Here is a 19,952-nt window from a genome sequence, read left to right on the forward strand (position 1 = left end):
GGTCACCCACGCTCGGGGCTTTCTCCACGTGCTCGCTGGGACTCAAGAGCCCCCCCCCACTCCAATACTTGGCCATGGCTGATGCAGCAGCCCTGCAGCATGATGCACTATTGATCACGTGGAGTGTAACCCCCGGACTCCCCAAAGGGGGGGGCAAGCCTCAGAGCCCCTGTGGAATAAAGAAGAACGGGACTTCTCCCACGGAGTTCAAGGGTGGGTTTGTTGATTTCAATGGGAGCAAAACTGGGCCTCAGCAGCAGGCCAGATTTAAGCCAAATTTAGCTTTTGGCCACAACAACATTTTACAAAAGGTCTTAATAATATTCCCATGAAATACAAAGCAAAACCCAAACCACATTGCATGAGACCCTGACGGGAAAACAGACTAGAAACAAACATGAAACCGGTAAGGCTGCTTTTGGCTGCCGCACGGAGTGAAATGTAAAATGCAAGAGCGGCGGAGCTGGGGAATGCGAGTCAGATTTCTTTCCTTTTCCACTTCCGGAGACGGGAACAGAACACGGGTGAGGCCTCCATTGAAAAGGATTTTCACCACGAGCAAGGTCCCTTTAAAACTCAGCTGGGCAAAGGGCTGCAGGACAGAGCGTAAATCCCAACCTCCGAGCTACAGAGATTTCCTAAGGAGCTGCCGGAACCCCGTCATTTCAAGCGTGGAAACGTTGTAAGGGCCCATTCTATGGCTGTGTACACATGCATCACGGCCCTCGGCTGGCAGCCCTCAGAACTGCTCAGCTGTGTGTCAGGCCCTATGTCGCTAAAGGGAGATTCTCCATCAGCGCATGTATCGGGGGGAGCCTTTGGGGTGCTCAACCCCCACTATTAGCAGGACGTTCCATGCTGTCCCACGAGGACACGCACCTGTTGTAGTGCGAAGCCAGAGTGAAGTACACAACGGCTCGTGTGCACAGCTGGTGCGTGCAGCACGGAAACGCCAAAGCAAGTGCAGGATCAAATGCTCCAGGAGACTCCATCGTGAACGGTGGCAACCGCCCCTTTAGGAGTCAGAGCAGGGCTGCAGGGGTGTGAAAACCCTCCTGCCCCATAGGGCAGCGTTCTTCTAGAGCCCCCGCTCGACCACCCTAGAGCCAAATTCACAGCAGGAGCAAGTCGGCATAACCACCCGGACGTCAACGGAGTTGTGCCAGGCCAACCCTACAGACACTAGATCTTGCAAGTTGGAGGGAGCAAGTTGGAGGGCACAGGGGAAAGAAAATGATTCTAGCAGCCCCCCACCAACTATTGTGCTCAACAGATGGCTCTGCTCTGACCCCCTAAGCGACAGGACAAGGAACCAGCCCCAGCCCCTCCCCATAGCACGTCCCCTTATCAGTATAGTTGGACATCCCTGGTCCAGCACCCTGGGGACCTGACCGGCCCCGGACCAAGGAGTTGGCTAGACTCGGGGAATGTTGGCCCCTTTGCTGCCAGCCTCTGGGCTGTCCAGGGGAGTCACTGCCCCCTCCCGCCGCCGGCCCAGCTCTGCTCCTGGGCACCAGCCCCCTCTCCCTGTCGCTGTTCAAGCTCCACTCCTGGCCGGCCCCTGCTCCCAGCAACGGGGCTCCCAGGTCCAGTAACCAGACCAGAGAGTCCCAGATTAGAGATGTTCGACTGCGTTTACATTACAACGGCGATCGAGGTCTCTTGCGCTAGGTGCTGCAGGGCCGTGAAGTGCCAAGACAGTCCCTGCCCCAAACAGCTTACAATGGGGCTTTATGACCAAAGGTAGCAGGGGGGTAACACAAAAAGACAGGCAGGGAGACAAGAGGTTTGCTTGGTGAAAAGCACCAACTCTCAGAGGAAAGGGACGGATCAGCCATCTAAGGAAAGGTAGAAAAGAAATCTCAAGAGCGGAAGCTTTTCTTCACTTACAGGAGTGGAGAAAACCAAGAGAACGGGCATCCTCCTTTGCAAGATGGGCAGAGTGTGGCAGGGAAGAGCTTTCATCCACGGGCAGCAGAGGAAATCCTCAAACTTCCTCTTTCAATCAAGGTGTCCCAATGCCCTAACAGGCTGCTCCTACCCCAGCTTCTAAGAGTCTGGTTTTATTCAGGTAAACCCATTTGTGCTGAAATACACCAGACTTGTGAAGCGTTCGCAGCTATGAATAGGGACACAATAGTGTTCTTCTTGTTCCATAAGACTGGGCCATACTGGGTCAGACCAACGGGCCATCAGCCCAGTGTCCTGTCTGCTGACAGTGGCCAATACCAGATGCCCCAGAGGGAGGGAACACAACAGGTAATCTCACGTGATCCCTCCCCGGTCACCCGCCTCCAGACAAACAGGCTAGGGACACCATTCCTAACCACCCTGACTCACAGCCAGTGATGGACCTAACCTCCAGGACTCTATCTAGCTCTTTTTTGAACCCTGTTAAAGTTCTAGCCTTCACCACATCCTCTGGCAAGGAGTTCCGCAGGTTGACTGTTTTCTTATAAGTAAACACTAGAGGTGATGCATGGATACGGTGGGTACAAAATGCACAGTGCTCTGAGGCAGAGAAAAGGTCTCAGCTGAGACTGGATGCAGATTCTAAAGCAGAGCGGCTACAGCAGTGACGGGATTAAGACCCAGAAGCCCCTGGCTCCCAGTTTGATGCTCAGGACACTAGAACCTGCTTCTCTCCCAGAGTAGCTAACCAGACAATAAGGAATGGGGCTCCCCAAAGCACCTTACGCCAGTGGGCTCCACAAGCTCCGAGCAGCAGGGCCTGGCTGCTCTCACCTCTGCTGCCGCTGCACAGCAACTAAACACACGCACACAACGGCGCCTGTCGCTGGGACGGCAACACAACACCCCACCCCACTGACTATTTTTAGGCTACGTCTCATGGGAAGGCCCCAAAAGTCCTACAAAAGGAACAGGGCCAAAGGAAGCCGGCCTCCTGTGCGCTTGTAGGACAGCTCTTGGTGCCAGCCAAAAAGCCCAACCAGGGCCTGCTACACACTTGGTTCGAAGAGCTCGGCCTTGAAAACATTTCACAGTTCCCCTGGCCCATCGCAAGGGCCCCAGCAGCCTGTCAGTAGCCCTCCCGCTCCGTTGTGACAGCCACACTCTGAGCTTTGGGGTGCGGGTGGTTTTTTTACTATAACTTCCCACCTGTCGGGGCAGTTAAGCGCCAGAACAAATTCCCTCGGGCGGCTGTGGATTCTGCCGCGGTAGCAGTTTTTAAGAGCGGGTTGGACACACCCATCAGGGATGAGCTAATACTCAGTCCCGTCTCCGCGCAGGGACTGAGCTCCGCACCCTATCAAGGTTCCTTGCAGTCCTACGTCTACGATTCTGTCAACAGCGATCGCTCCTACTCGGCATGTCAAAGGTTAACCGGCAAGCCAGCAGGGGCTGGAGCAAATCCCCGGCCCTGGGGGCTGCTCCAAGCCCCCCGGAGCAGCCCCTGGTCCATGGGGGACCCAGCTGCTCCCTCCCCACTGCCGCACCTGACACGCCACCTGCCTGGGAGTGGAGCCAGCAGCCCTGGCCAGCCCTGCCCCCCGGGGAGACTTCGCTGTGGGCTCACTGAAGCTTTCTACTGCAGAGCCCGCAGGGTGCGTAACCGTGAGGCTTTCCAGCCGTTCCGTGGTGACGCTGTTAACTGCACGTTCACAGCCCTAGTTCCTACAGCACGGAAGACAGAGCCAGCGCTCCGCAGAGCGCCCTGCCCATCTACGGCCCTGAACCGCCAAGGGGCTCAGAGCCAGGGGAGCGGACAGGGCTGCCGGGTGAGAGTTTTGGCTCCACACGCCCGGAAGGGGGAAGCCCGCGGGTAGGAGGGGTGGGGCTGGGGCAGCCAGTCCCCAGCACGCCCCCCCGCTGGCCCTCAGGGCTGGCCGGAGTGCCCAGCGCGGGCTCTGCAGTGCACGGTGCAGCGCTCCTGCAGTGATCCACAAGGGCCTGAGCCTCCAGCTGCCTCTGCTGCTGCAAATGACAGCGGCGAGGAGCCCCGGGCTCCTTAGAATCACTAGGCCCCGGGGCAGTTGCCTCCCCGCATCGCGAGCCTGCTCAGAGCCCTTCATTCCACTGAGCACCACCGGGGTGGAAGGTGCTCGGCACGGGCAGGGCAAGATGCCCTATGTCTGTGCCGCTCCTGACCCGAGACAAGGAAGACAGGCCTATAGCGTTTCCTGTACGCTGAGCGCTTGGGCAGCCACCCAGGAGAGATTCAAATGCCGCCCAGCTGATGAGCAGAGCACCCACAGCTGGCAGCATGTGTGTCTACTGGTGGTGCACATCTTGGTGCATGTAACAAAATTTATTCCGCTCATGGATGGGAAAAGTTTGAGGGAACATTGCAGGCCTGTGACCCTGGCTCTTTCAGTCCCTAGTCTCCCTACTGAGGCTACTGATGGAGACACTTGTTCACAGGGAGCCCCCTAAACTCCCTCCCCGCCGGCTACCCAACAGCTAGCAGATGCTAGTGACTCGGTCGTGACAGAGCAAGGCCAGATTTGAGCCAGCAGCTCAATCATAATCCCTGAACGAACGCAGCCAGACACAGAGATCCCATGCCCTACCCCTGGAACCCACCCGGGCAGCTCTTCACTGCAGACTTAGCCCCGGCTCGCAGGACGTGGGGGGAGAACTGGGCTGTCCTTCCTGAGCCCCAACAGGAGAGTGCTCTGATGGGTCTTGCAGGCACCCCATTGCCGGAAGGCTGGAGCTTCCGGCCAACCGGGAGACGGATTCCTTGGCTGGCACCTCCCTCCAAATGCTATGGAAGTACAGCAGTAACGAAGCAGGCCACCAGGGGCGTGACGAAGTGGGGATCGTATGCGCTCGGTGCGCTTTGCTATGTGGCGTGTGATTTCTGCTGTCCCGGGGGGGGGGGTGCCTCAGTTTCCCCGGGGCCCTGCACCAATAGCTAGATGCGGAGGGGAATGTTGAAGTGAGTGTCTCTCTCGTGTGATGCTTTCTGTAACCGGAGCCTGGGAAGGGGGTGTGATCAGGCGACACCTTTTGCCTGGGGGGGGGGGGAGTGACTGCAGTGGGTGTGAGTGAGTCTGGCTGGCTTGAGGTGCAGTGAGGGGGGCAGGGCCCTTGCCTCAGGGCCCCCTCTCTGGAAGATGGACTGTCCTGTCGGCTTTTGCTTTCTGTGCTGACGCGTCTTATCCACTGTGTCCTTGTAACTTCTGTTCTGCCTGCTGGCTGAGTCACATCTGGCTGTGGATGGGGGGGGCGGGAGAGGGCAGGGCCGGGTGACCCCCCGCACCTCAGACTGGGGGCTGAGATGGGTGTCACAGAAGGGAGGGGCCTGACAGGCCTGGAGGACTAACAGCCCCCTGTTCTCACTGCACAGGGGCGGGTTCCCAGCTCGGAATGCCGAATGCTAGCTCCAGAGGATGCAGTGGGGCCTGCTTTGAGGAGCACAAGCCGTGGCTAGAGGCTCTTTCTGTGTGGACGGAAGGGGGGAGGGAACATCTGGGCTACAGCCCGGGCTAGCTCTGCAGCGAAGACGCGCCCCCAGGTGCCAGGGATGAACGCTGCCGGTCAGCACCGCACAAACAGCCGCCTACGTACTCTTTGTCCCGGGTGGAGCTGTAAGCGGTCCAGGTTTGGGAAGCTGGGCGTCAGGCCACTCTCCTTTGCCTGCTCCTTGCACTGACCACCCTCATACGAAGCCAGCTGGGGAGACACTCGGCTGAGCTCCACCTGCAACGCGGGGATTTGGCCCGGCCCCAGCATCCTGTCCGAGAAGGCGCTGGGCGTGGAGACGCGGGTGCCCAGCAGGGAGCGCTTCCCCAGGCGCTTGGACAGCAGGCTCGCCATCTCGACGCTCTGTAAAGGACAAACAGACAGGCCCTGTTACCTCCAGTGCAAAACGCCAGCCGCTCTGCATCTGGAGGGCTGGCGAACGGGGCGTGCCCCCGAGTGCCACTAGAAGCACTGTCGTGCTCGGAACAGGGGAGTCAGGAGGCCTAACGGGACACTGGCCAAGTACCAATGTCTTTGTGCCTCGGTTTCCCCATCTCTAAAATGGGGAGAATGCCACACGCTACCCGCCAAATGGAAAGTGCCTGTAGAACCTGGGCTGGAAGGAACAATGCACCGCACAGTTTCCCATGGGCTTTTGAAAGCAGCAGCGCCGGAACGGTTACCAACTCTCCCAGACCGGATGCCATTCGTGGCAGTGGTGCCCAGTCCAGGAGAGGCAGCAACCCTAGCCCCTTGCCACCCATAGATGAGCTACAGCTGGGGGCAACAGCTGAGCCCCAGCTGAGCCTAGGAGCTCCCAGGCTGGCAGCGGGGCCTTGGCGGGAGCAGAGCCGCCAGGACCGGTGGCCTAGACGCGGGGGCCAGCAAGCTGAGGATCCCATGGGACGGAGCCAGTGAGCAGTGAAACCCCAAGGGCCAACAGAGCCGGCAGGCCAGCAGAGGAGCCAGTGGAACCCTAGAAACTCAGCAGGATCCCACTGGGGCCTCCTGGAGGCTGGGACAGCCGGTCAGCCGCACGGCCGGCCTCTGGGAGCAGGGAAGCTGGGTGTAAAACCTGGAGGTGCTGCAGCCCCCCCTACACCCCAACTTCCCATGCTCTGTTTGAAAGTCACATCCCTTCCCCGGGCCATTATTTCTCAATCTCTCTAGTGACCCTGGACTGACTTTTCTCCTCCCACGCACATACACACAAAGCGGAAGGAGGTCGAGTGGTTGAGGCAGAATGGATATAAACCAAGCATTTAACAAATAACCACAATTCTTTATGTCAATCAGGGGCTTTTATTTAAACTAAATACAGGTTTATTTACAAAACCTAATGTGACATTGTGACCCCCTACGTTAAGCCCTAACATTTACCATGTAGCTATGAAACGTATTATGAATCATTTCAATGAATTAAAACAATGCTCCGAAGCAGCACACTTGCTACCAAATTTTAAAGAAAGGGGAAACGCTGAACTGTCGGAAGCCAAGCACTTGGATCCAGTGCTTCGAGTGCTAACCCGGCTTTTGACACCAGCAGCCTCTTCTGCAGATGCAGGGAGAGAATGTATTCAGTTCAGTTTATTCAAGTAGCACATTCAAAGTGAAGAAACCCCTTAGGAACTGAGAAAGCAGGAAAGCTTGTTTTCCTCTTCCCGTCTATGAACAAAGCGAGGTGTATGAAGAGACCTACTAGTTGTAAAACACTGAAAGCTTTTGTGACCTAGCATCAATTCATGTCACTAACGACAGCAAATACCTCCTTTGTTTAAATAAAGAATGTAGTTTTATATGCAAAATGTGTTTGGATAAACTTTTGGTCGTATCCATCAGCATATCAAAGGTGGCTGTGTTTAACAATACTTTTTAAAATGTTTCCGGGCATTTACTTGAATTTTAAATTTCCATCCAAACAGAGCCAGACATAAATCACAAGTAATCCAAGTTAGGGATGTAAGGGTGCATCTACACTCAGAAAAAGCTATGCAATTTGCAAGCAGAATAAGCTACGCAATTTGTAAGGGTACATCCCTTACCTCAGAATAAGCTACGCAATTTGCACTATGCAAATTGCGACGCTTATTTCGAAGTAATTTTGAAATAAAGCGTTATTCCAAAACATCCCTTGTGGAACAAGGGTTATAGGGACACTGGCACAGCACGCCTGTTATTTCTAAACAGATTTTGAAATAACGGGCTGCTTTAAGGACACGGAATAACTATTTCGAAATAGCTCCGCAGTGTGGATGTAATGTAACCTAAGTGAGTAGTCGAGTTGACTACTCATCTCCCACCCCTTGCTGCCTCTGTACCATCCACGGTGCCACCAGCCCTCCACCCCACACTGCTGCCTCTGATAGAGGTAGCAGTGGAGGGCGGGGGCGGCGGGGAAGGAAGGCTGCCACGAAGCAGCCTCTGCCTATGACAGGCCCAGGCTCGCTGCAGGCAGAGGCTGCTCCAGCAGCAGCCTGTGTCCACAGAGGTCCCAGCTCCCTGCTCAGACCCCGCTCACAGCAGGTTCAAGACCTACTCCCGCTGCTCGTCCGCAGTTTAAAAGTAGTCGGAGCCAGACAGCCGAAGTGCCCGGCTCTTACTACATTTAAACTGCAGAGCCGCAGCGGGGGTAGCTCCTGGATCCTGCGTGAGCCAGGACTGTGCCAGCCTTTCCTTATTGATTGTGTAGTCAATACAAATTTTAATCAACTACACGATTAGTGAATTATCTGCCTCTTAATATCCTTAATCCAAGTCGAGTAAAGTAGAAATGCGTCATTCCCCATTTTCTAACATCATAACGTAAAAATTAAATAAATTAAATTATGAATAAACATCAGTTGTGTAACTGCTTAGATAAATGTGTAGATACACAGCGTTGCCTCTGGGCAGCAAAACGCACCATCAAATGTAGTGGAAAAGCTATCGTCAGTTGCAAATCAGCTTGTTTGAACGGTTAAACCAATGAGAATCCAACTCTCCTTAGGACATTATGAATGACCGTATGGTACAATGCAGTGGCCTACGAGCACCGGGCTGCAAGCACCGATTTATCATGTTCATGCAGGAGCAGGAGGCCATGCTTGGGCCCTATTGATCATTATATGTCAGTCTCGTTGGGCAGCTGCCAGCTCAGGAAGGTCAGTGGAGACAATTTTTAACCAATTACACTGCCGGGGCTAATGGGAATGCATGCAGGGCAAGCGTACAGCTCCGGCAGACAGGACAGCTACAGTTGGCTCTGAGGACATTCATGAGCATCTGATCCAGTGGGTTAAGAGGTTTTGCTCTGGTTGCCACTAAATCATCCATCCAAGACCAGTCCTGCCCCCCCCCCCCCCCCTGCTTTATCCGCTGGCCCCATACAAACACTGACAGAACTACTCAGCAATGATCCACCACGCCACACAATGCACCCAGACTGCTCTACAATGCCATGCCGGGCTTCCCTGCTATGTAAGAGCAGCTAGAGCTTAGAAAATGGACAGGGGAAGCCAAAGCTACTCGGACTACACCTATAAACTGCATTTGCTGCCCACCACGGTTTCCTAACAGCCATCTCCAATCACATTCCCCTCTTCTGAGCCGGTGATTAACCTGAACAGTCCTGTGGGTGCTTCCCCCACCCACAGAAATGGCATTCCCGGGTGGAGGTTCCAAATCAACCTCGTCCGCTGTTCACAGCTACGGCCCAGAAACAGTTGGGACTCTGGAGAGCCAAACAATGGGCTGGGAATTGGCTTCCCGCACATAACCTGCTGCCCCCTCGCTATTCCAGACCTGGCACTCAAAGAGACTCGGCCAACGCATTGGAATCCGGGGGCTCAGTTTCACAACGTCTACGTGCCAGTGCCGGGCAGAGACGCCAAAACAGACCGTCAATCCCATGATGTGCACAGAGGTCGTCTCACCGCACAGTGAAAAAAAAAAATGAATGGAGATTGCCTATCTCCTAGAACTGGAAAGGACCTGGAAAGATCATTGAGTCCAGTCCCCTGCCTTCACAGCAGGACCAAGTTCCATCCCTGACAAATTTTTGCCCCAAATCACCTCCTCAAGGATTAAACTCACAACCCTGGGTTTAGCAGGCCAATGCTCAAAACACAGAGCTATCCCTCCCGTCTCCAGTCAGCCACATTCCAACCCAGGACTCTAGACCCAGAAGAGCGGTGTCTTGCGTGAGAAATATGCAAATGAGGCTACGCGTGGAATATCGCCGAGCCTCATTTGCATGCCTAATGAGCCACCATTTTTGCAGAAGAAGCTCTTGCGCAAGAAGGGGCAGTGCAGACAGCTCCTGAAAAGTACTTGGCGTAACGGCATTGCGCAAGAGGGATTTTCCTTGTGCAAGAAGGGGCAGTGTAGACACAGCTCCTTCCGGCGCAAGAGCCTCTTCTGCAAAAATGGTGGCTCATTAGGTATGCAAATGAGGCTCAGCGATATTCCACGCTTAGCCTCATTTGCATACTTCTGATGCAAGAAGTCGCGAGACCCCATGAGGGACTCCAAGAAGATCTCACCAAGCTGAGTGATTGGGCAACAAAATGGCAAATGAAATTTAATGTGGATAAGTGTAAAGTAATGCACATTGGGAAAAATAACCCCAACTATACGGACAGTATGATGGGGGCTAATTTGGCTACGACAAATCAGGAAAGAGATCTTGGAGTTATCGTGGACAGTTCTCTGAAAACTTCCACGCAGTGTGCAGCGGCGGTCAAAAAGGCAAACAGGATGCTAGGAATTATTAAGAAAGGGGTAGAAAATAAGACCCAGAATATCTTACTCCCCCTGTATAAAACTATGGTACGCCCACATCTTGAATACTATCAGAGGGGTCGCCGTGTTAGTCTGAATCTGCAAAAGCGACGAGGAGTCCAGTGGCACCTTATAGACTAACAGAAGTGTAGGAGCATAAGCTTTCGTGGGCAAAGACCCACTTCGTCAGATGCATGTAGTGGCCACTTAGTGGGTCTTTGCCCACGAAAGCTTATGCTCCTACACTTCAGTTAGTCTATAAGGTGCCACAGGACTCCTCGCCGACCTTGAATACTGTGTACAGATGTGGTCTCCTCACCTCAAAAAAGATAGTTTGGCCTTGGAAGGGGTTCAGAAAAGGGCAACTAAAATAATTAGGGGTTTGGAACGGGTCCCATATGAGGAGAGGTTAAAGCGACTGGGACTTTTCAGTTTAGAAAAGAGGAGACTGAGGGGGGATATGATAGAGGTCTATAAAATCATGAGTGGCGTGGAGAGGGCCGATAAAGAACAGTTATTTATTAGTTCCCTAATAGAAGAACTAGAGGACATCAAATGAAATTAATAGGAAGCAGGTTTAAAACTACTAAAAGAAAGTTCTTCTTCACACAGCGTGTAGTCAACCTGTGGAACTATTCTTGCGCAAAAACTTGCCGGGTGTCTACACTGCACGTGCGTTCTTGCGCAAGTAAATTTACAGCCTAGCGTCAGAAAACAGGGCTTCTTCCGGAAGAGTTATTCCTCTCCCCATGAGGAATTAGCCCTCTTGAGCAAGAGGCCAGTGTAGACAGGCAACATGAATTTCTTGCGCAAGAAACCCCTATGGCTAAAATGGCCATGAGAGCTTTCTTGCGCAAGAGAGCGTCCACATGGCCATAGATGCTCTTGCGCAAAAGCACATCTCTTCCGCAAAAGAGTTCTTGCGCAAGAAGCTGCCAGTGTAGACGTAGCCTATAGGGCCGGACGACACATACGTAACCCTTTCGGCCGCCCCAGTCCAGTGACTGTTTCCGCTGCTCTCCCCTGAATTTCCATCCATTTGCCAACATTTTTCTGGCACCCACAAGCACCGTACAAGGTGAGCACCCAGCAGCCCCACCGAGAACGAAAGGATCACCTTCCCGGTCTGGGAGGCGACACCTCCAAAGCCATCGCATTAGGGCTGGCGTTTCTGATCACTTCAGGAATTGCCTTTCTCTCCCTTCCCTACAGGGGAGGAACAGGGCATTTCAGCCAGAGGTGTGTTCCAGGGCGGGGTTCCTCCCACACACACTCAATGGGTACGTCCAGTCCAGAAGATCCTCCCACTCATGACGAGTGGAGCATTCGGGCACTGAACCATAATAAATAGCTCAATGTTTCATTCCCACATAAAGGCCATGTTCTTCTCTTGACCGCTGCAAAACCAGCCGCTACCATCAGTGGTCATTCATAGATTCCAAGGCCAGAAGGGACAGCTGGGATCATCTGCCTGAGCTGCTGTGTAAAATAGTTCCCTCTGCATTGTGACAAACATGTATTTTTGGATGTGCACCATGGCTCACCGACCTGGCCCTCAAGTCCCAATGAATTTGACACTCTGGCTATTACTCAAGTCAGATAAGACACAGATTTCCAACTAACCTGCTACACCACTAAACCGGGTGAACGGGTCTTAGTGGACAGGGGAGAATCAGTGTTTTAATGTGACTGCAGTTTTAAAGCCACAAATGGTTATTCGTTCATAAAGATTCACACTATTCCCCTTGGAGTCACTAGGGCTGCATCTAGACTGGCAAGTTTTTCCTTTGCGGAAAAACTTGCCAGCTGTCTACACTGGCCGCTTGAATTTCCACAAGAACACTGACGATGTCATGTAAGATTGTCAGTGTTCTTGCGCAAATGCTATGCTGTTCCCGTTTGGGCAAAAGCCCTCTTGCGCAAATGCTTTTGCGCAAGAGGACCAGTGTAGACAACGCGGTATTGTTTTGCGCAAAAAAGCCCCGATCGCGAACATGGCAATCGGGGCTTTCTTGCACAAAAGCGCGTCTAGTTTGGCACGGACGCTTTTCCACAAAAAGTGCTTTTGCGGAAAAGTGTCCGTGCCAATCTAGGCACTCTTTTCCACAAATGCTTTTAACGGAAAATCTTTTCCGTTAAAAGCGTTTGCGGAAAATCATGCCAGTCTAGACGTAGCCTAGGAGTTTTGAACATAGCCTTCAGCGGGAACATGAACAAACTCTCAAAGAATTTAATCCAACCTGTGTCATTACTACCTCCTCGCTGCAAGGCAATGTTGGCTCAACAATGTAAACATGTTTAATATCATAAAAAAGAAAAAATAGAACTTAAAAAAAAAAAAAAAAAAAAGTGAAATTCTAAAAATTACCTCTCAGGATTGTGCCTTTTAGGACTTAAAGAGATAAGAGGTAGAAAGGGCTCTGAGTTGGAGGAACAGATTAGAGCATGATGTAGTGGTCAAAGCACAGACCTCGCATCCAGGAATTCCAGAATCAAATTCCAGCTCTGACACTGACTTACTCTAACCTTGGGTAGGTTGCTTAGCTTCTGATATGAAGTTCCCATTTCACAAGAGTCCCATACAAAAAGTGGTAAACCACACAGGCTATGTCGAGACTGGCATGATTTTCCGCACATGCTTTTAATGGAAACGTTTTTCCGTTAAAAGCATTTGCGGAAAAGAGCGTCAAGATTGGCACGGACGCTTTTGTGCAGTTTTCAGCTGTCTACACTGGCCCTCTTGCGCAAAGGGCTTTTTCCCCGAACGGGAGCAGCATAATATTTGTGCAAGAACACTGACAATCTTACATCAGATCGTCAGTGTTCTTGCGCAAATTCAAGCAGCCAGTGTAGACAGCTGGCAAGTAAAAACTTGCCAGTCTAGACACAGCCACAGAATGTTAGGCTACGTCTACATTGGCATGATCTTGCGCAAATACTCTTTAATGCAAGAGTTCTTGTGTTAAAGTATTTGCGCAAGAGACGTCTACACTGGCATGTGCCTTTGTACAAGAGCATCCGTGCCAGTGTAGACGCCCTCTTGCGCAAGAAAGCTCTGATGGCCATTTTAACCATCGGGCTTTCTTGCGCAAGAAATTCATGTTGCCTGTCTACACTGGCCTCTTGCGCAAGAACAGTTGTGCAAGAGGGCTTATTTGGCTAAAGCACCATTAAGAGTCTCGGTAATACATCAACATGTCCAGAGTAATTTTTCTTGTCCTTTTTTCCCCAAATGATTCCCCTTCCCTTGAAAAAGTACAATGACAGATTTTCCCTTTTCACTGCTGCTGTTCTAGCAAGCGCATAAAGAGAACTTCTCCATCGGGCCTTTCCTATTCCTTTAGATTTGCTAGTTGTTCTGTTGTAAAAACCTGGGTTTTCCTAGAAGCAAGGAGAATTCATGCAAAGGGAAGACAGACTTCCCACATTTATTCATAAAGCACCAAAGAAAGCAAAGACTGTAACAACATGCACTGTTCATGGGTGCACAGTTTTGCAATAATACCAGTCACTCGTCATCTTCGAAACACATTACAAAGTCACAGCGCCCTATTTGCAAGCTGGGGAAACTGAGGCATGGAGCGGCAAAGTGATGAGACCAAGGACACAGAGAGAATGAGTGCCACAGCAGAGTTAGAACACAGAAATCTTGGTACCCTTTCCCCTCCCACACACACAGACGTCTGTGCTGCACCTACTCGACTGAGTGCTCAGATGGAGTAGAAAAGAGTGGCTTCAAGCGGCCAGCTAGAGTTACCGGGGCAGCGCGAACTCATGGCAGTGGAGGACAGGCTGTAGTTCTGCTCCACTTCCCACATGTCTCCTGCCCATGCCCTACCCCCTTCTCTCCTGATGTCCAGGTCAGAGTTGCCCTGCACAGGGAGAAATGGCCACCAGGTGCCTTCACACCACACTGTGCAGCCTGCACAAAGCAGCTGACCGAGAACCCGACCTGAGCTAGCTGTACTTGAGGTGGTGCACCAACACCAGCCGTGTGCACGCTGCAGCACAGACGGTGGCTTGGACCCGGGGGGTTGGGCAGGCTTGGGCTTGAGTGAGTAGCCTGAGGTGCCAGGCTGCTATTTCTAGCAGACTAGCTGAAGCGGAGCTAGCACAAGTCTGTCTGCCTGGATGTACCTGAAGAGACTTGCCCAAACTCACTGTGTCCAGCTGAATTCCAAACAAACACATCAACCGGCCTCTCCACCTCACACTTCGGGGAAGCCATTCAAATTGATTTGACAAACACACACCTGGCTGGACAGACATTAAATCAACCTACCTCACTGTGGTCAGATCTATGCTACAGATCTACATTGGTGTAATTACGTTGCTCAGAGGAGTGAACAATCCACACCCCTGAGCAATGTAATTACCCCGATCTAAGTCCCATGCACACAGCCCTATACTGGTGGGAGAGTTTCTCCTACTAACAGAGCTACCACCTCTTGGGAGCAATGTTTCCTGTAAGCGGTGTGCTTGGGCAGCCACCCAGGAGAGAGTAAAATGCCGCCCAGCTGATTAGCAGCATGCCCACAGCTGGCAGCACGTTTCTATGGTGGTGCACATCTGCACATGCCTTGGTGCACATAACAAAATTTATTCCATACATGGATGGAAAAATTAAGAGGGAACATTGCTCGGGAGGCAGATTAACTAGCTGATGCACTAGTGAATGTGTAGACAAGCCCTAAATAAATGTATTACCATAATGTAACAAACTGAAATGGAAAGCAGCTGCCACCTTGTAGGTCCTTCAAGAAAAGGTATTGGAAGTTGTACTTTACCATATGGCCTTCAACCTGAAGCAATGCACTTGCATGCCTCTAGGGGTTGCTGTACTGTTGGAGGTGCCAGCTTCCAAATTACAAGTTAACACTAGGGTCCTAGCAGCTTTTGTTTTTTTTAAGATCAATAGAGTTTTTCCAAATAATCTGGGTCATAAACCATGATGTCCTGACGAAATATCACCTCCAGCAACCACATCCTGCCTCCTGTCACTAAAATTCCCCGAGTAGTTTCATTTGATGTTAGCAATTTTTCATTTCCAGTCTTAAATTGTTCCACTGTTGCTCTTAAATAGCTACAGAGTTCTCCCCCAGAGATGGTCGCATTTCAATTACGCATATATGTAGTTGATACGACACCATTGTATCCGCCATATCATTTCAGTCACACAGAATTTCAGAAACAAGGGAGCATTCTGAGGCCTATTAGCCACAGAGATCATAATTCAAACTGACGCTGATCCCAAATAATCTCTCATCTCAAAAGGCCACCCAAGTGATTTACAAGGCACCTTATGAACTCCGTATGAGGATCGCTTTAACCACCACTTAGAATGCATCCACCTCTGAAGCAGAAAGTAACAACTATTTAACCACCACAGCAATGCTACAAAAGAGTTTTCAACAGAAAGTAAAGAATATTGAAACCCCATAAGGGATTCCAAGGAGAGCAAACAAAATACAGTTACCAGGACACTGTGGCTAACACCCAACTTTTAAGAAACATGATATTTATCTTTAAAAATTAAGGTTCCGAGTCAACAAAATATGGACAGCTGGTCTATACTGGAAAATAAGATGGACCCAGTCACAACATGCAGAGGTGTGAAAAATCCACACCCCTGAGAAAGCTGACCTAAGACCTTGTGTAGACATTGCTAGGTTAACAGAAGAATTCTTCAGTCAACCTAGCACCACCCCATGGGGAGGTAAATTACCTACATTGAACCCCTCCCATTGGCAGGCTCATCCCAACCACATGATGGTTCCAGGAAGCTGCCCCAGGCCCCGCACTTTGGAGGACTCACAGCAGCTGCCTCAGCTGACAGATGGATGGGACATCCCAAGCCCAGAGCAGCCTGGGAAATTACCTGGGGGGGAGGGTCTGGCAAGTTTGAGCTCCTCCCCCCCACACACACACCCAGCACTCACTGTGGTTGCAACCAGAGCGGCCCGCTCCGCTCCACCACCCATCTCAGCCCATTGCACCGGGGCAGTGAGAAGTGGGGCATTCCGGCCCCAGCCTCATCTCTGCTCCCCCCACCGCTTGAGGAAGGGGACCAGGCAGGGACAGTGCTGCAGCAGGAGTGTGGACCCGAGCACCGCGACCCCCCCAGGACGGGCCTTGCCTGCTGGCATCGGTAACGTCTGCACTGAAGTGCTAGAGTGGCACATTTCAAGTGCAGACAAGCCCTCAGCCACCCAATTCTCTCTGTAGGTGCGCAACATGCTTTGCTGAACTGAGGTGGGGACTGCTCGTGTCGTTCAACTTCAGCATGAAGTTCCGGGCTTTGCTAAACCAGGTGCTGAAAGTAGATAGGACCTTTTTCATCAGCACCCCAAGAGTACAGCACACACACACACACCCCCAACACCACGCCAGGGCACTACGAAGCAGTATTCCCCGTAAGCGACGCACTTGGGCAGCCACTCAGGAGAGACTGCAACGCCGCCCAGCTGATTAGCACAGCACCCACAGCTGGGTGGTGTGTTGTTCCTGGTGGTGCACATTCACGCATGTTTCAGTGCACATAAAATTTATTCCGCACGTGACTGGAAAAGCTTAGAGGGCACATTGCTAGGAAGAGCATTAGGGAGGTGAAAGGTTAACCAGTGGGGACTGGAGCAGCTCCCCACCCACTGCGGACAGCGGGTTCCTGAGCCCCCTAAGGCCTGCCGTGGATGGGGCACTCCAGCCCAGAATGGAGCAGCCCCCCTACCAACCCTCCCTTCAATTGGTTAACTGCTTAAACACTATGTTTAACCAGTGAACCAATTAAACGGGATTTTACAACCCTCCTGCCTTTCACGTCCTTGGAACCACTTGGGGAAGCATCTGGACGGGAGCAATGCCTTCGCCTTTTTTGCCCCCACTGCTCCTGACACATATCCCCTCCCCTTCTTGACTTGTTCACATCTAGAACCCACCCCCATCTATACCAAGTTTTTTGTTTTGTTTGTTTCATGCAACTTGTGGAAACCAATTTGCCGCTGGCTGCTCCCTGCCCTTCCCCCAGGGAAATCCCAAGGCATCCAAACTAACATGCAAAACTAACTTGTAAGTACGTTTCACACACCTGATTGCAGGTAGGGCTTTTGGGAATCTCTCGCTCCCAGTAGAACTCAGCCACGCTCTTCCCAACCTGGGCACTCACCCACACCAATTCACCAAGACATTTAAAAGCAGGACCCCATGGGACGAGGCACACAGGCTCCCGAAGGCAGAAGGAAGCTATGTGACAACAATCCCAAAGTGTATTTATTTCTCTCGATCCATCCATCCCCTTCTCGTTCACAGATCTAACGCTGCTGTGCGGTAGGTGGCATCATTCTCCGTTGTACAGACAGGGCAGCACAGGCAGAAGGAGGGACGGAAACTTGCACGGGATCACACAGCCAGCCCGTCTATCCTGATCTCATGTTTACCACTAGACCACGCCTCCTCCCTTCAAGAACGTATGCGCAAGCCCCATCGGCGCCAAGCAGTGTGTTCTAACAGTGCCTTCTAAGTGGCATTTTAGTCCATGCAGTTGGAGGGGCTGGACAATTAAAGACTTCCCCTTGCTCCTGCCCAGCCCTGCTCCCCCATACAAAGCAGCAATGGGCTATAATGCACACTTCAGTATCTCGCCAGAAAGTTTATTTTTTTCTAGATCCCTTGTCAATTCCCCGCAGGTTTTACTGCCCGCCAAGCCCAGCCCTTTCTGCGGCTCACCTCCCCTACACAAACACGGTGCTGTACTGATAAACAACAGGCCAGCCAGGTTCCCTTCCCTTGCACAAGCCTTTCAGGGCAACACCTGGCTCTGATCCAGAGGAGACGCTTGGAGGATATTTGACTTGCAGGAAGAGTTTAAGAGTCGGGAGCTCAGGAACCCCAGAGCCACATCTGCTTTCAGTAGGCACTAGACGCTGAAATCATGGATCTTGTTTCAGCCTCATGCCCCCATCCTGCGGAGCCTGTGATTATAAAGTTTACATGCTAACACAGCTACTCAGCTGGCGAGGGGCTCTGGCAGATCCTACAGGGCGAGTGGAGAAGGTATTATGGTCCCTCAAAGCAGGGGTGGGCAGTTATTTTCAATGGGGGGGGCACTTCAAGAATTTGGGCTGCACACTTCCATGATATTAATGGAGAGGGTGTGGGATCCAGGAGTTTGTGACCTGGGGCAGAAGACTGGGATGCAGAAGGGAGTATGGGTGCAAGAGAGGATTCTGACGGGAAGGAGGAATGTAGGAGGTGGTGCAGCATCTGGAAGGGGGTTGTGACCTGGGGCAGGGGAGTTTGGAAGGGGGTAGGGGTGCAGGAGGAGAGCAAAGGGTTGGGGGAAGAAAGGGCTAGGGAGCCAGAAGGCTCTGGCCAGGAGGTGCTTACCTGGGCAGCCCCCAGCCAGCAGCCCAGCTGGTTCCTCAGCCAGTGTCCCTGCCTACCATGCCCGTTCTCTGGCTGCAGGGGTCATGTGCAGCTCTGACCCCTGCAAGCCTGGAGGGAGAGTGCTACTTCATACACTGCCTGCCCTGCAAACAGGCAGCTCCCATTGGCCAGAAACCAGCCAATGGGAGCTGCTAGATTGTACTGGGGGCAGGGGAAGCATGCAAAGTCTCTTCCTTCCTAACTCCCTAGGGATCCACGGGGGTTCCACCTGCAGACCCCCGGCTACTCCCTTCCCCAACATGCCTTTTGCACAATGGGACACCAAAGCCCCACACTTACTACGCCCCCGCCAACACTTTCGGAGCGCAGTGAATTGGCGGATTCATGCTCCATCCTTGCTCCTCTCCAGCCCTCCCGGAGCTGAAACGCCGCAAACAGCTGATTCACAACATTCCAGCTCTAGGAGGGCAGGGTAGGAGTACGGACAGAGCGCAAATCAGGCGACTTGCGGGTTCCCAAAGTGCTGGGAGGGAGGGGGAGGAGTAGGAGGTGAGGGCTCCAGTGCCCCAGTGCATGAAAGACAGGTGGAGGAAGGGGAGCAGACAGGGGGGCTGCGGGGCTGCAAATGGAACCCCAATGGGCCCACAGAGGTGAAGGAGGGCCACTCATGTGGTCCACCCACTATTCATGGTTCCTATCTCTAGTTCAGAGAGCTGCTCTGAGCAGCATGCATAAGAACATAAGAATGGCAGTACTGGGTCAGACCAAAGGTCCATCTAGCCCAGTATCCTGTCTGCCGACAGTGGCCAGCACCAGGTGCCCCAGAGAGGGTGGACCGAAGACAATGATCAAGCGATTTGTCTCCTGCCATCCCTCTCCAGCCTCTGACAGACAGAGGCCAGGGACACCATTTTATCCCCTGGCTAATAGCCTTTTATGGACCTAACCTCCATGAATTTATCCAGCTTCTCTTTAAACTCTATTATAGTCCTAGCCTTCACAGCCTCCTGCAGCAAGGAGTTCCACAGGTTGACTACATGCTGTGTGAAGAAGAACTTTCTTTTGTTCGTTTTAAACCTGCTACCCATTAATTTCATTTGGTGTGCTCTAGTTCTTCTATTATGGGAACTAATAAATAACTTTTCTTTATTGGCCCTCTCCACACCACTCATGATTTTATAGACCTCTATCATATCCCCCCTCAGTCTCCTCTTTTCTAAACTGAAAAGTCCCAGTCGCTTTAACCTCTCCTCATATGCGACCCGTTCCAAACCCCTAATCATTTTAGTTGCCCTTTTCTGAACCCTTTCCAAGGCCAAAATATCTTTTTTGAGGTGAGGAGACAGGCAGGGAGGGGCAGGCAGGGAGCCTGTCTGAGATTC

General features: G+C 52.2%; 1 protein-coding gene across 4 annotated transcripts in view; it reads right to left on the bottom strand.

Moving 5' to 3' along the window:
- The window catches only part of ZNF395 (zinc finger protein 395), a 54,155-nt gene that overhangs the window by 27,213 nt on the left and 6,990 nt on the right, over positions 1-19,952 (bottom strand). For all 4 annotated transcript variants that reach the window (XM_089776992.1, XM_075923287.2, XM_006116720.5 and 1 more), the window contains one exon: positions 5,536-5,793. In XM_089776992.1, coding sequence (XP_089633118.1) covers positions 5,536-5,793 — 258 coding nt within the window. The remainder of the gene's footprint in view (positions 1-5,535; positions 5,794-19,952) is intronic.

The sequence above is a fragment of the Pelodiscus sinensis genome, chromosome 3 (genome assembly GCF_052426305.1).
Source record: "Pelodiscus sinensis isolate ZL-2025 chromosome 3, ASM5242630v1, whole genome shotgun sequence".
NCBI classification, from domain to species: domain Eukaryota; kingdom Metazoa; phylum Chordata; order Testudines; family Trionychidae; genus Pelodiscus; species Pelodiscus sinensis.